The sequence below is a fragment of the Solea senegalensis genome, linkage group LG17, assembly GCF_019176455.1.
Source record: "Solea senegalensis isolate Sse05_10M linkage group LG17, IFAPA_SoseM_1, whole genome shotgun sequence".
NCBI lineage: Eukaryota > Metazoa > Chordata > Actinopteri > Pleuronectiformes > Soleidae > Solea > Solea senegalensis.
Window position 1 is genome coordinate 18446495 of NC_058037.1, and position 15478 is coordinate 18461972.

Sequence of the window (15478 nt, forward strand, 5' to 3'; positions counted from 1 at the left end):
ATTAATCTACATTTAGACTTTTTAAAATATCACATGTCCGAGTATACAAAGTGCCTAAAACATAGCCACATATACACAACCGACCAAATAAGACAACAATATAAAATAAGTGAAATATTATTAAATACTTATCTTTAAAATATGTAAATGTGTATTTTTACCTCTCAATAAACGTTGGACGGAATATAAACGCTATCAAAATGCATTTAGTTTTCTTTTCCGATGCCTTTCGCTGCTAGTGTCGTTTTAACTTGATTACGAACTTAATGAAAACCCCATAAAAGCACAACATATGTGTTTATTTAAGAGTACAGATGAGTGTGTGGTCACATTGATAGAGATGACATTTCCAAGTGTTTCATGTGCTCATTGAACGCACCACTACCGCCAAAGGCGTGGACCTCAGCATCTCGCGATATTGGCACGACCCGCTCCCATTGAATTAATTGAACTCTCGCGATGGTCCGGTCTCTTCCTTGGCCGTCACTGACAGAGGTTAGTCGTGCTGATTTTCCCTGGAGTGGTTTTTCTCCTCTAAAACACACTTTAATTCAGTTATATTTATACATTTACGAATTGTTGAGTCTATTTAAACATTGATGCCTTAGATTGAGTGGTTTGCAGCGGCGGATGGCTTTTTTGGAGCACGAAATTGAGCGTAGTAGAGTCGTGTGGTTCCCGGTGAATGGGTGTTCGCTGTAGCTAGCCGTTAGCGGGCCGTCCATGTGTTCGGACAGGTGATGGCGGTTAAAGTGGGATTATTAAACCCTGTGTACGAGTTAACTCACGTCAAACACACTCCACTGCGTGTGTTTTATGTTTATAAAGTCACATGTGTGATTGTGGAAAAGTTAAAATGACTGTCGGCTAAGCTAAACGGTTATCTTTACCCTGTTGTAGCATAGCCTAGCTAACCCACAGTTTGCAGTCTTATTGCAGTGGTATCTTTTTAAACGGTGTGTGATAACTAAATGTTATGGTTGAAGTCTGAATGTGATATAAATGTGTGTGCCTCTTGGTATATAACTGGGTTAGCCTTTAGCTTAGCACGTCCCATGCTTGTTTTGGAGGTTTCAGGTCACATAGCTGGCTCTTTTAAAGTTGTTAAATCTGTGATTTTTTTTTTGAGTGGTTAATACTCACAATGTTTACGTTTCTCTGCAGAGACAAAGGCCATGTTCAGCACCAACGCGAAAATAGTGAAGCCTAATGGCGAAAAGCCAGACGAGTTCGAGTCTGGGATCTCCCAGGTAAGAAGAGCAAGCTCCACATCCGAGTGTTTTTATACCAAGTTCTGCCGAATGATGTGGTGAAAATGTGGCTGTCCATTTTGTTAATATGAACACGTGAAATCAGCATCACTACAAGCACGAGGGCCACACGGAAATGTGTCTTTTTAAATGTTTACCTTTTGCCGTTCTATATGGATTTTATGCAAACTTTAAAGATTTGAAGTGTAAAATTAAACGGCTGTATTTACAATTTTAGGTTAAAGCGTTAAATTTGAGTTTACCTATGCTATTGGATTAACTGACACTTAAATGCACTTAAAATACAACTTAACTTGCAGTTAGTTGTTAAGGGGAAATGTGGAATTTTTAAGGAAAAGCTAGTGGTAAAAATTTAATGTATAAAAAGTATTGTTAAACCTGGGGATACGGTGTTAAAATCTCAGTAACGTGAGGGCACAGAGTTGTTCAGCCTCCACTAAATTCTATAATTTGATGTTTAATATGCTGGGAAACTTGATCTGAGGAACATATCTGTATCTTTGGCTGACAGCTGAGGTAATTATTGAAAACCAAGAAGAGATTGTGCATTAAGGCAATTGTCCGCCAACATGTTATTGGCTTCAAATTCATAAAAACACAGAATTGGTCCTTGGCAGACATGATGGTCCATGTGTTTACGGAGCTAACTGAGCTGTGAATATTCCAGGCTAATGTATGTTCTACTCGTCTCCTCGCAGGCTTTGCTCGAGCTGGAGATGAACTCTGACTTGAAGGCTCAGCTGAGGGAGCTGAACATCACTGCAGCAAAGGTACAAGCATCTTCTCTCGACCGCGGTCGTTTCTTCTTTACAAATGTTAGAACTGAAAGATCCCGACGTGGACATCCAGCGAGTGCCTCTCGCCGGCTCTGTCCTCGTGGCGTATGGGAGCGTAGCTCTCGAGCCAAGACGTAAATTCCCGTTCCACAACGTCGGAGACAAAGCTCTGTCCCCGGCCGTCGGCCGGCGAGGACGAGCGTCCTGCATATTCCTACATCTTCCCAGAGTCTTTACGGACTGTGACTGGGGAGCTAAACCATGCAGTGCACACTTCTACAGTTATAACAATGCTTCTGTATTCAGTCATTAAATTCTGTTAAAGTTCTATTTTAAATTCTGGAATCATCTTACTTTTACCACTTGGTGCGCAGAACATTTAGAAGGCTTGAATGTTAGTTTTCATCTCGTCTTCTTGTCTCTTTGTTTCCAGGAAATCGAGGTTGGTGGCAGCAGGAAAGCCATCATCATCTTTGTCCCTGTCCCTCAGCTCAAGTCCTTCCAGAAGATTCAGGTGCGTCTGGTGAGGGAGCTGGAGAAGAAGTTCAGCGGAAAGCACGTGGTCTTCATCGCACAGGTGAGGAAGACGACGACGACGACGATGGTGGTGTTTGTTCTGGACCTGTCAAACTGTCAAGACGGGTTTTTAAGGACCCGCTATGAGACACTGTCCTTCCCCGCAGTGGGATTGTTGTCATGTCTAATCTAATAATCCCGACGTGGACATCCAGCGAGTGCCTCTCGCCGGCTCTGTCCTCGTGGCGTATGGGAGCGTAGCTTTCGAGCCGAGACGTAAAGTCCCGTTCCACAACGTCGGAGACAAAGCTCCGTCCCCGGCCATTGGCCGGCGAGGACAAGCGTCCTGCATATTCCTACATCTTCCCAGAGTCTTTACGGACCGTGACTGGGGAGCTAAACCATGCAGTGCACAGAGGTTAGCCATGTTTAGTGTTCTTACTGTGGCTTCCAATCATTTATAAATGTTATTAGTGTTTTTGTGATTTATAATAAAGCAGTTTTATTTCTACAGTGTGTTTTTAGATGTAGCAACATTTATTCCTCACTTGTTTTCAAGTGTGTTGTTGAACCTTTTGTGGCCTTTAAAATGAAAACCTGTTCAGTTTTGTCCACTGTGAGCCACTGTAACGACACACGGGTCCAAAATGGCCGCCTTCATAGAGCCGACTGCTCAACCGTTCACACGACTTGTGGATTGTGATGGTGTTGTTGTGTGAAAGCTGATCAGACTTAACGGGAGGATGATGTTTGATGTTTCAGAGGAGGATTCTGCCCAAACCCACCAGGAAAAGTCGCACGAAGAATAAGCAGAAGCGTCCGAGGAGGTGAGTAAGTCACAGCAGAGCTGACTCAACCAAGTTTATTTGTTTATGTTTCTGTGGCCAATCTGCGCTCAACGGTAAAAAATCTGGTGTTTTTAGGGTTTTGACAACGTTGGCATTGTTTTAATAGTGGGTCAAATCATACATAGAAATGTGAAGTCGTACTTAAACCCCCGACGTGGACATCCTGCGAGTGCCTCTCGCCGGCTCTGTCCTCGTGGCGTATGGGAGCGTAGCTCTCGAGCCGAGACGTAAAGTCCCGTTCCACAACGTCGGAGACAAAGCTCCGTCCCCGGCCGTTGGCCGGCGAGGACAAGCGTCCTGCATATTCCTACATCTTCCCAGAGTCTTTACGGACCGTGACTGGGGAGCTAAACCATGCAGTGCACACGATGTCTGTGTTAGAGATGTTATCAGGGGTTCAGAAAGGTGCCTGAAATCCATGATACTCAAATTTGAATGGTTTTAAGGTTTGAAACAGTGCTACAAATGGCTCGTTTAATGATTCGTCTGCTAAAGGAGTAACTTGATGAGTGTTTTTTAATAATTAAAACCAGTTTGTGATTTCTCAGCTTCTTAAATGTGAATATTTTCTGGTTTCTTTGCTCCATAAATCATTCTAAGTGAAAACAAGATATTTGAGAACATTTCAAGGACTGAACAATCAACATGAAACCATGGTTACACATTGATGGTTCAGCGTCTGCTGTAGAAAAGCTCACACGTAAAAATAAAGCACTGCAGTGATGGAAAAGCATGAACGTTGACCTTTAAAATACTAGAGTTTGACCCTGGACAAGTGCAATGTGCTGTGATTAGAGATTAACTGATTAATCAGCTGATTTTGACTCATTTTGAAAATGTCCAGTTCTGTCAGTCGACCTGTAGCATAGTGTTAAAGTGGGAGGAGCCAGTTTGGACTTGATTTTGTCCATTTACTGAAAGAAGAATCAGTAAATTTCACAGGATTAAAGTTAAACTTGACCGAGAGGATTTTCTGTATCTCTGCGTCTTTAGTTTGAGTAAAAATAGTTGAAAAGTTAAATTGTGAGGACTGAGCTGACGCCTCGTCTTTGTCTCGTCATCCTCCAGTCGTACCCTGACCTCCGTCCACGACGCCATCTTGGAGGACCTGGTGTTTCCCAGCGAGATCGTGGGTAAGAGGATCAGAGTGAAACTGGACAGCAGCAGACTCATCAAGGTCCACCTGGACAAGGCTCAGCAGAACAACGTGGAACACAAAGTGAGTGAGACTCGGATCCGTACCCGTGTTTGAGCGGTAAAGCCCCCGACATGGACATCCGGCGAGTGCCTCTCGCCGGCTCTGTCCTCGTGGCGTATGGGAGCGTAGCTCTCGAGCCGAGACGTAAAGTCCCGTTCCACAATGTCGGAGACAAAGCTCCGTCCCCGGCCGTTGGCCGGCGAGGGCGAGCGTCCTGCATATTCCTACATCTTCCCAGAGTCTTTACGGACCGTGACTGGGGAGCTAAACCATGCAGTGCACACAATGTCTGTGTTGGAGACGTTACAGGGTTCAGGAAGGTGCCTGGAAAAAGTGACCGTTCATTCCACATCCTGGTGTTTTTGTGTTGTGACGTTTAGTGACTTAAGTCAGAAGAACCTGAAGCACAGACATTTAAAAGTCACACAGTTTACCTTCACCTCTGAACCCAATTCTGACGATTATTGACAATCAGTCAGATCTTCAGGCTGAAGATCTTCTGCTTTCTTTGGTCAGGAGAAGCAAATTCTCCAACATTGGCTCAAAAGATATTTTATATTGTGAAAGTATTTTAACCAATGAAAGTTAAAACGATATAATCAGTTAAATGTATTAAAGAAGTTTCATGAGGACAAAGTCATTCTCATTGGACGTGTGTTGTCTGCTCTGTCCTCCAGGTGGAGACCTTCTCTGGTGTCTACAAGAAGCTCACAGGCAAAGACGTCGTGTTTGAATTCCCTGAATTCCAGCTGTAAAATTCTGCAGATGACAAAATAAATTTGTTTACTGTCCACGTTTGTTTGGTCCCTTTGTCCTCGTGTCTGAAGAGAAACAACCCTGTGCTCGTTTAGTTTAAAATCAAATCATACAATTGAACTCGAGTGAATCTCAGTTATTTAAAGGGTTTTATGTGGAATTGTTTACACATCATGGCGTTTGTCTCGTTTCTTACGTTCACATGGTCGTTGCTCTTTCACTGATCCTCAAGCGTAGATGATAAGGTTTAAGGTTTACTTCCCCCCCATTGCTCCGCCCACTGCCAATTTAGCCACTAATGACTTGCAGCACTTTCGTGATGACACATGTAAAATACAGCTACTACCTTATTGATCATAATCCTGGAAACGGCTCGTATAATGGGAAGAAGACATTATCTTTCTGCTACAGTTAGCCTCAGTTATTTAACGTAATGTTTACGTTTCTCTCAAATGTCTTTTAAACCTGAAGAAAATCTAGAGCCAAAGTCGGCTAACTTTCTCAAACACATGGACATTGAACGTTATTTCTCTGCTGTTTAACTTTCATCTTCACATGTTGCTAACGTGCTAAAGCTAAACAAACAGGTTCAGGGTTTAAAAAAGTGGAAAACGGTGAAACTTTTCAGAAATTTTGTCCAAACTCCGCTGCTCTGAACTAGAAGTCAATCGGAGTGTTGCAGTTACACCTTTCAACCACTGGAGGTCACTGTTGTACATACTTGACATACAGCACCTTTTTAAATGACCGTTCAAAGTTCAGCTGGAGAGTCGGGTTTGTTTCCTGTGTAAATGGATGCAGTTCCCTGCTTTGGCCACCGTGTTCCAACACGAGTCATGAAACCCGTCCTCAGCTGCTCGGGAGGCGTCGGCCCTGCAGCGCCCCCTGCTGCCTGGTTGCATTGAATGATCTCCTGCAGCAGGATGAGGTTGGCGAGTTTCCACTTCCTGTACGTGGGCGGTGAGAGCGCCGGCTCGGTCAGGATCTGCTCCATCGCCTTCAGCTCCGCCTCTTTGGCCTGAGGAAGAAAACGTGGTTTGAAACAAACCAGAGACGAAGACACTCGTCCAAATTTCGAGACTCACCTTTAACGTGCTGCTGAGGATCCGGAGCAGGTGAAGGTTCTCGTTGACCTTGTCGTTCTTGCATCTTCTGATGAACGAGGCTCTGAAGTCTCTGGACTGTCCCACCAGAGACAAGCTGGACGCCTTCAGGTGGATGTAGAGACTCTCCATCTCGTCAAGAGGCGTCTCTGCAAACAGGAAGTGAGCAGAGGACTTAGAAGGAACCAGTCTAAGCTTTGGTGTCTTTGAAAACATGGCTGCCACATGTGAGCTCATGTCTACAATAACTCCAGGCGTTTACCCTTTCCTCCCGCTTCCTCTTCGATCGTCTCTCCGATGTAGATCAGAGGAAGAGAAACCGCTTCACTGTCTCTGTCCGGCTTGGGGACATCCAGTTGTTGAAGGTCTGGTCTTTGAGGGTCCGGTCGCTGAAGGTCTGGTCTTGGAGGTTCCAGACGTTGAATATTTGGTCTATGAAGGTCGAGCTGGGTCAGATGCTTGTGACCTTCTGAGAAAGCCCTCCTCCTGCTTCTGTTGAAGACTCCTCCCACATAGGCGGCGTCTCCGCACGTGCGTTCAGACGCGATCGATGGCGTCTCAGTGCAGGACAGAGACTCGCAGTGACGCTTCATGCCGACGTCTTCAGAATCCACCGTTTCCTGTTCGGTCAGCTCGCTCTCGTCACCGTCCTGATCGCTGCCCTCGCTGTAGCACTCTGAGGACGAGAGGACGAGAGGACAGGGGACAGGACAAGACCAAGTAAATGAGACAGGCTGGTGAGGAAGGACGTGAAGAGAAGAAGCCAACGATCATGGATTTAAAGAAGGGGAGGGAAAGTTTCCGTGAAAGTGAAAATGGAAGAATGGATGAAGGGAAGAAAGTTTGGATTGATGGAAATAAAAGAAGTAAAAAAATAAAATAAATGTAAGACGGAATAATGAAGGGAAAACATGAGTGGACAGAAGGACAGAAGAGGAAGAAGAAAATAAGAGACCGACAAAAGAATAGAAGATATATTAGATGAGTACAAAAAAGAGGAAACAAAGAAAAGGACATGTGCTTGAAAGATAAAGGAGAAGTATATGCAGATATTTACTCATAAAAATGTATATTTGTTTATTTTTGCAAACGTAAAAAGCGAGAAACCGACCGTCGGTGTTGATCACGTCACATGACTCGGAAGCTTTTGATAGTTTACTGATCCACCTGCGCACACACACACACACACACACACACACACACCGTGAAATATGCGACATCACTTTCACGTTTAACACAAACAAACAGGAAGTCGTTCCTCGTATTATTTCTATAAAAAGTGGTGAGGAAGTGCGGTCATGTGACTCCAACGACTCCTCAGCTACATTCATGTGCTGTCGTTCAATGTTAAAATAAAAAAATGAACATTTATGTTAAAATTCAACATGCAGAAACAAACACTCTCCCACACCAAAGTCCATAGAGAAAATCAGTGCTTTTAGCTGCAGGGACACAGGAGCTGCTGGTCCACTGCTGCCTCGTGTGGTCACTTAGTGTCACTGAAGTAAATCTGAACAAAGGATTTCAAAAGCCGAATTTTACAAAATAAGACATTTGAACTTAGTGATGGAGGCAGCAGTGGATCAACAACTCCTGTGTGTGTGTGTGTGTGTGTGATGTTAAAATCACTGGTTTTCTCTATGGGCTTTAGTGTGGGAGAGTGAGTGGTTTATAAACGTCTGTCTCACAGTGAGATAAAGACGTGAACACGTTCTTAAAGACATCGTAGACTTAAACTGACGTAGGTTTTATTAGTTTGTGAAACACTCACTTGTTCATCTCGGTGACGCTCTCTGCTGCCATGACGATGGTCACCACCAGTGGATGAGTCGCTGCCATGGCGCTGAAACCACACGAGAAAAAAAAAAAGGTCTTTTTTTCTTCTTCTTCACACAGAAAGCACAGAAAAAGGTCAAAGGTCGTACTGTTTCCTCCTGGACTGTTTGGCCTGTTCAACCGTGAAACCGCACAGGTTGATGAATCCTTCTGCTTTTTCAGCCTGCACACAAGATGGAGGCCGTGTTAGCTAACAGCTAGCAAACGGTAAACCGACGGATGGCAAACCGCTAGCGAACTGTTCGCAACTGCTTTGTGAAATGATAACAATAACTTAGCGAACAGATAGTGAACATTTAGCAACACTTAGCAACTGGTTCGCGCGAGAGAAAAATAAGCTATGCTTAGCGAAGAGTCAGTGAATAGTTAGCGAACAGTGAGCAAAGACTTTGTGAATAGATAGCCAATGATTAGCAAATGGTTAGCTAACAGATAGCATAGGTGTACTCAGATCCAGCCTCTGTGTCTCAGGCTAGTTGTTAGCAGCAGCACATTAAGCACTGATAAAGGGTCAGTACGTTTTTTTTATTTTTTTACGACCACACAAAAAATCACAAAAAATAATTTAGTTTATCTACGAACATTTTTGACCTTTTCAACGATAAAATTAAAATAGTATTTTGTGTGTGTGTGTGTGTGTGTGTGTGTGTGACTCACCGTCTTGTCGATGTACCAGTACAGAAAACTCTTCTTCAACACAAACCAGTATTTTTTCCATTTACTTCCCAGGAAACTTGGTCTGTCTTTCCTGCGCTGAAGCCAGCCCTGAATGTCCACCGGACCCAGGTCTCTGACCGACACACGCCGCCGACTCATCACTCCTGCACCAGCACAACACCACACAACACACACGACACCACACGACACACACAACACACACGACACAGCAGCTTTCACCTGCTCAGTCAAATAAAACCCAACATTTTAGTTTGAACATAAAAACAGAGGATTTTTCACCTGCTGCTGTTACTGCTGCTGCTGTTACTGCTGCTGCTGCTACTGCTGTTACTGCTGCTGCTGTTACTGCTGCTGCTGTAGTAGGAAACGGTTTGTCTGAACACAAACTGACCACAGAATCATCCTCATCATCATCACACGCTCGTGTATAAACCTCCTTCCTGTTTCCCATGATCTTCACCCGCTCTCGCTTCTCATCGTTTTCTCAGAGTTCCTCTCAGAATATAAACACAGAAGTAGAGCCGTTCTTTTCATCTTGTGCTTATATCACAATAAAGAAGTTGATATGGCGCCAGTCTGAAAACTTTTAAACATTTTAATGCATTTGCAAAAATCTGTGAAACAAAAACACATTCACTGTGAAATGATTATTTAAAGTTGATTAATTGACAAAGAAACGTTACCAAACAATCAAGTAAAGCATATTGTGTAGTTCCAACATTAACCACTAGATGACAGTGCGACATAAGATCCAGCTGCATCTCAGCTCCGCCTCCTAAAATTCAACTGTTCACAGAGAATTGTTTTAAAACGGAACTTTATTTTCATTTGTGTCACAGAAACAACAACAAGCTGGAAATAAAGATTTTAACAACAAAAAAACAAACTGAACCTGAATTAAACAACGTCAAAGACAGGATTATGTAACTTTAGCTCAACACATTTCCCATGATCCTCTCTGCAGATAATGATGATGATGATGAGGGTTTGATGGCAGAAGACGCTAATGAAGTAGAAATCGATCAGGAAAAGTGTTTTTTACAGGAAAATGAGTCAGAATATTTTATAATCTCAAATTAAACGAGAGGAAAAAACACTTTTAACATCACAAGCTGCTCAAAAGTCCTGCATTAAGATGATTTAAACACGTTTTATTGGTAACAACACTGATTAATAAACCTTTTGTAAGATGTAAAGTATTTATTTATTTCTTATTTTTTTTATAAAATATTACTCTTTAAAAAGTCTCTAAATAGAAATGTTAGGCACGAAAAGACAGAAAAGTCAACACACAGTAGCTGACGCATAATTCTTTTTTGTTAGTACAAAGAAACGGACGAGAAATACTTATAAGATGAGAGTTTCTCAGATCTTAAACTTCAGGGGATCCATGACGCTTCCCTGAGGAACTCCAACCAAAAAACATGGGAATTCAACGTTTTCTTAACGTATAAATGTACAGCAGACATTTTTACATCAGCTGGTTTTTACCCGACACTTTACCCGACGAAAAATGCAAACATTTTAATGAAACCTTTCTCTGTGCTGTCAACATTCAACTGCTGTGAGTTTGATTACTTCGGTTTCACGATGTTATTTGGACGTTTTTTTGTGTTTTTTTACAATATTTATTGTAAAACAAAAATCACAATAAATTTTTAATATAAAACAACATTTTAAAATTTTCATTAAAAAAAAAATATATATATATATATATATGCTACATTGGTAAACGTCTAACTAACGTTCTTTGATATGTTCAGTTTCACAATAAAAGCACTTTGTAAAGGCATTTCTGAAATAATCGTAGAATGCTAACCCTGAAAGGACGTTTTCGCAGACATCTTTATCCGATATTTCACCGACGCTGCATTTAAATACATTTTTACAATTCTTTTTGGTTTTTACGGATAAAAGTCGTGAATTCTCCTGAGATTAAGGGAAAAAAAAGATGACGTAACAACCCGCTAAAGATAAACAACATGTAAACAAATTCAAGACGATAAAGTTTCATTCTCTTTACGGCATTTTACTGTTTAACGTCATATTTGTTTGCTTCTGTACGAAAGCGCGTTCAACTTTAACAAAGAACGCGACCCGTTCTAGAGGACGTTGACGTTTCATTTCCGGATTGTTTGATCGCGTTAATCTGGTTAAACGGTAAATGACGCGGATTGCAGCAGGCGGTGACGTCAAACTTCGGAGTTCGGAGCCGAGGACTTTCCAATCTGACAAAGAGTCAACGACACGAAACAAATCCAATTCTTCTCAGTTTTGTCACGAAATCAGTGAAAAGTCACTTAGCGATTCATACTTACTTAATTTTTTCCGCGGTATTTTGATAATTTCGTTAATTTCACAGATATTTGGTTGTAAAATTAGACAAAGTGGAATTGTCGATACTTGTGGATTATTTACGTATTTATCGACGTTTAGTGGTTTCACACAAAGACGTTCAAATATTTCAAATCGAGTGACTGAAGACGTGAGATTTGACAAATAATCCAATAATTTCTGAGGATTTTAAAAAACAATAACAACGAAACCGCGAGTGTCCGTCACGAATCTCCTGTCCGACGTCACGGCTCGTAAATATGAATCAGTCAATTTTAAATACTCAACAGCAGTGTTTGACGTTAGACCAGTGGTTCCCAAACACTGGGTCAGGACCCACAGATGGGGTCACAGGAGACTTTTCTTTCTCGCTGGTCGCTCGATCAGGAATCAGCCGACTCGTCCCTGAAGGAAACCTTTAAAAACTAGATTTTCTCCTTGTTTGACGTCAGTGGCTGAGGAGGCGGAGTCGAGCCAACCAGCCCGCGAGCAGCGACGTGGACTGTTTGACCGGAGGAGAAGGAGCGGCAGCAGATGCGGCGGCAGCGGCAGACTTCTTGGCCGACGCCTCCTGATAGGGGATGGTGGCGCTGTTGTGCAGGTCGGTGTTGATGAAGCACTGGCTGCCTCTGATGTGGTCCACACCGCGGACGGACGGGTGGCGCCGGTACGGCAGAGGGAAACACGGCTCCTCCTCCGCGATGGCGCTGATGCCCTCGTTGCTCAGGTACCGGTGGAGAACCTCTGGACCTGTTCAGACCACGACAGGACGGAGACCATGTGAGTTTACTTTCATCTGATTATCTGACACAGGACTCTGCATTAACTATAACCAGTTAATGACTAACGCTAACCATAAGCGCAATTCAAATCAGTCCCACTTCTGCCTCATTAGGACCAGGTTTTGGTCTCCATGAGGACTACTGGTGGTGTTTGTGACAGAAAAAGGTCATAAAAAATAATAAATACATTTCAAATGTAAAGTTTTCTACCCTCTGAAGTCATTAAGGACAAACATGTCCGCTTCCTAAAGTGCTAGAAAAACAGTACAGATGAAAATGTTTGTCAAATTTTGAAGAATAATTATTATTAGGATTTGAACCCTTTAAATGCCAGGTTGATTACCTGACGCTGCCTCATTAGGACCAGGTTTTGGTCTCCATGAGAACTACACCTGAGTTACACGTTTTATTCTCACAGGAAAAAAAACAATTTTTTTTTCTTTTATAAATAACTATAAATGCAATATTTGATCTCCTTCACTGTTTTATTGTAAATGTTCTAAACAGTTTATAAGAATAACAGAAGAAAGTATTAATGAGTGATTCATGTGACAGTTATTTCTTCAATGAATGAATCAATGAGACTCAGAAAACTCTGGAAATGACGATGTCCTCAAACGTCTTGTTTTTGTCCACAAACAAAATGATTCAGTTGGATTTTCTTTGTTTTATGGAGCAAAGAAAACACAGACAGACAGACAGACAGACAGACAGACAGCCACACACACACACACACACACACACAGAGTGTGTATCAGGTCTGGTTGTTAATGATCTCCTCGTCTCCTGCTGCTGTTTGTCCTCACGCGTTAATGACGCCTAATCACGGTCAGATTACAATCAGATTAGGGTCATGTGACCAGTGTCACAGGTGTCACAGGTGTGACTTACCTTTCCGTCCTTGAGCTCCGGCTCTGGAGGAGCTGGAGTTCGACAGAGACTCCACCGGCATCGAGACGGGTCGAGGTTTACCTGCGAAAAAAACCAGACGACTGAAACCTGATTCACCGACACCAGCGACGACAACGACAACGACAACGACAACAACAACAAAGAGTTTCCCGTTTCCACAGGAGATTAGAAATGTTATTTATTTAAAAAGAAAAAAAAGAGTTATTTTCAAATGTCAGGGGTCGTGAATATGTCAAAGATTAGCATCAGATTTAAAATTGTCTACCCTCTTAGGTCATTATGGACAAAAATGTCCACTTTCAAAAAAGTACTTAGAAAATAGCACAGATGAATATTTTTGTCAACTCCAGTCCTGATCAGAATGATCAGATGTTGAATAATAATAATAATCATTATTATTGGGATTTTAACCCTTTAAATCCCAGGTTGAAAAAACACACAAAAAAAAGTTTTAAAGAATATAACAAATACAGTTGTGTTCAAAGGTGTTTGCCCCCTTCCTGATTTCTTATTGTTTAGCATGTTTGTCACACTTAAATGTTTCAGATCAAAACAAATTTAAATATTAGTCAAAGACAACACAAGTAAACACAATGAAGGTTTTTATTATTAAGGGAGGGAAAACAAATGTAAACCAACATGGCCCTGTGTGAAAAAGTGTTTGCCCCCTAAACCTAACAACTGCAATCAAGCGTTTGCGATAATTTGCAATGAGTCTTTTACAAACGCTGTGGAGGAATTTTGGTCCACTCATCTTTGCAGAATTGTTGTCATTCAGCCACATTGGAGGGTTTTCGAGCATGAAGCGCCTTTTTAAAGTCATGCCACAGCATCTCAATAGGATTCAGGTCTGGACTTTGACTAGGTCACTCTAAAGTCTTCATTTTGTTTTTCTTTAGCCATTCAGAAGTGGACTTGCTGGTGTGCTTCGGATTATTGTCCTGCTGCAGACCCCAAGTTCGCTTCAGCCTGAGGTCACGAACAGATGGCCGCACATTCTCCTTCAGGATTTTTTGGTAGACCGCAGAACTCATGGTTCCATTTATCACAGCAAGTCCTCCAGGTCCTGAAGCAGCAAAACACCATCACACTACCACCACCACCATATTTGACTGTTGGTATGATGTTCTTTTTCTGAAACCTGGTGTTACTTTTACATCACATGTCATTTAGCAGACGCTTTTATCCAAAGCGACTTACAATGGAATTGAGTACAGTCAGCCAGGGGTGGAGTCGAACTTGCAACCATTGCGACCATGATGTCTTTCGCAAACAGGGTACCGGTCTTAACCACTGAGCCACTCCACCCCCGTGTCGTGGGACACACACCTAACAAAAAGTTCAACCTTTGTCTCGTCAGTCCAAAGAGGATTTTCCCAAAAGTCTCGGGGATCATCAAGATGTTTTTTGGCAAAATTGAGACAAGCCTTAATGTTCTTTTTGCCCAACAGTGGTTTTGATCTTGGAACTCTGCCATGCAGGTCATTTTTGCCCAGTGTCTTTCTTATGGTGGAGTCATGGACACTGAGTGAGGCCTGCAGTTCTTTAGATGTTGTTCTGGGTTCTTATCTTAGATGAGTCTTCGCTGCATTACTGGGGTAATTCTTGTCGGCTGGCCACTCATGGGACGGTTGCCCACTGTTCCGTGTTTTCTCCATTTGTGAATAATGGTCCTCATCGTGGTTCTCTGGAGTCCCAAAGCTTTAGAAAGGTCTTTCTAACCTTTTCCAGACCGATAGATGTCAATCACTTTGTTTCTCATTTGTTCCTGAATTGCTTTAGATCGCGCCATGATGTCTTCCTTTTTGGGATCTTTTTTCCCCATAATAAATAAAATCATCACTTTTGTGTTAACTTGTGTTGTCTTTGTCTAGTATTTAAATTTGTTTGATAATCTGAAAGATTTAAGTGTGACAAACATGCTAAAAAATAAGAAATCACTTTTGCACACAACTGTATGATTGAATGTTTGGTAGTTTCGAGCGCGGCTGAAGTTGTGTATGTAATTTATGCAGAAATAAAAAAATATGAATCTGTGAAGTTTTATCACTGGTTTTGGAAGTGGACATTTTTGTCCTTCATGACTTAAGAGTGTAGTAAATTAAATGTTGTTTAATTTTATTGACAGGTCAGTTCTTCAAGGATCTGACAGTTTGTTCTTCTGTGGTTTTTAAATGTCACGGTGGGGTTCACTCACATCGCGTGGAAGATCGTTGTCGGAATCGGACGGGGATTGGCTGGTTGGGTTCGGGGGGCGGGCCGACAGATGTCCGGACGTCGCCTGTGTCGCCGCCAACGCGGCGCCGCGCGTCCGAGTCCAGGTGCGAGTTCGGAGACCTGGGCCGGAGTTTGACGCCTTGAGACAAGTTTGTGTTTCCGTCTCTGCGAGAAAAAAACCCCAAAAACATGAAGAAGAAGAACATTTGTTTTTTTTACATAAAAATAAAATTTAATACATTTAATATGAA

At 42.3% G+C, this 15478-nt stretch overlaps 2 protein-coding genes and 4 non-coding genes across 6 annotated transcripts in view; 5 read left to right on the plus strand and 1 right to left on the minus strand.

Moving 5' to 3' along the window:
- Positions 1 to 414: 414 nt before the first annotated feature.
- Positions 415 to 5400, plus strand: rps7 (ribosomal protein S7). The gene is made up of 7 exons (XM_044048826.1): positions 415 to 495; positions 1165 to 1250; positions 1970 to 2041; positions 2481 to 2624; positions 3326 to 3390; positions 4480 to 4630; positions 5287 to 5400. The coding sequence occupies exons 2-7, from the start codon at positions 1176 to 1178 to the stop codon at positions 5362 to 5364; spliced, it is 585 nt and encodes a 194-aa protein (XP_043904761.1). The 5' UTR covers positions 415 to 495; positions 1165 to 1175; the 3' UTR covers positions 5365 to 5400.
- Positions 2104 to 2323, plus strand: LOC122784626. The gene has a single exon (XR_006362198.1). It is a non-coding gene; the product is annotated as a small nucleolar RNA SNORA73 family (small nucleolar RNA).
- LOC122784624 lies at positions 2762 to 2981 on the plus strand. The gene has a single exon (XR_006362196.1). It is a non-coding gene; the product is annotated as a small nucleolar RNA SNORA73 family (small nucleolar RNA).
- LOC122784627 lies at positions 3561 to 3780 on the plus strand. Its single transcript, XR_006362199.1, has one exon. It is a non-coding gene; the product is annotated as a small nucleolar RNA SNORA73 family (small nucleolar RNA).
- LOC122784622 lies at positions 4676 to 4895 on the plus strand. Its single transcript, XR_006362195.1, has one exon. It is a non-coding gene; the product is annotated as a small nucleolar RNA SNORA73 family (small nucleolar RNA).
- A 95-nt stretch (positions 5401 to 5495) lies between the features above and the next one.
- cnksr3 (cnksr family member 3) overlaps positions 5496 to 15478 on the minus strand; it is a 28377-nt gene continuing 18394 nt past the window's right edge. The window contains exons 11-20 of the mRNA XM_044049823.1: positions 15208 to 15392; positions 12990 to 13070; positions 11773 to 12066; positions 8962 to 9230; positions 8394 to 8467; positions 8240 to 8311; positions 7580 to 7635; positions 6731 to 7144; positions 6451 to 6617; positions 5496 to 6383 (exon numbers count right to left, since the gene is read on the minus strand). Coding sequence (XP_043905758.1) covers positions 6117 to 6383; positions 6451 to 6617; positions 6731 to 7144; positions 7580 to 7635; positions 8240 to 8311; positions 8394 to 8467; positions 8962 to 9230; positions 11773 to 12066; positions 12990 to 13070; positions 15208 to 15392 — 1879 coding nt within the window. The 3' untranslated portion in view covers positions 5496 to 6116. The remainder of the gene's footprint in view (positions 6384 to 6450; positions 6618 to 6730; positions 7145 to 7579; positions 7636 to 8239; positions 8312 to 8393; positions 8468 to 8961; positions 9231 to 11772; positions 12067 to 12989; positions 13071 to 15207; positions 15393 to 15478) is intronic.

What these genes read in the sequence shown, in the direction of transcription:
- rps7 (XM_044048826.1), top strand. Translation starts at nt 1,176, where the DNA reads ATGTTCAGCACCAACGCGAAAATAGTGAAGCCTAATGGCGAAAAGCCA. An exon ending in TGAACATCACTGCAGCAAAG is followed by an intron (nt 2,042 to 2,480) that starts GTACAAGCATCT and finishes CTTTGTTTCCAG; the next exon opens with GAAATCGAGGTTGGTGGCAG. An exon ending in AGAACAACGTGGAACACAAA is followed by an intron (nt 4,631 to 5,286) that starts GTGAGTGAGACT and finishes TCTGTCCTCCAG; the next exon opens with GTGGAGACCTTCTCTGGTGT.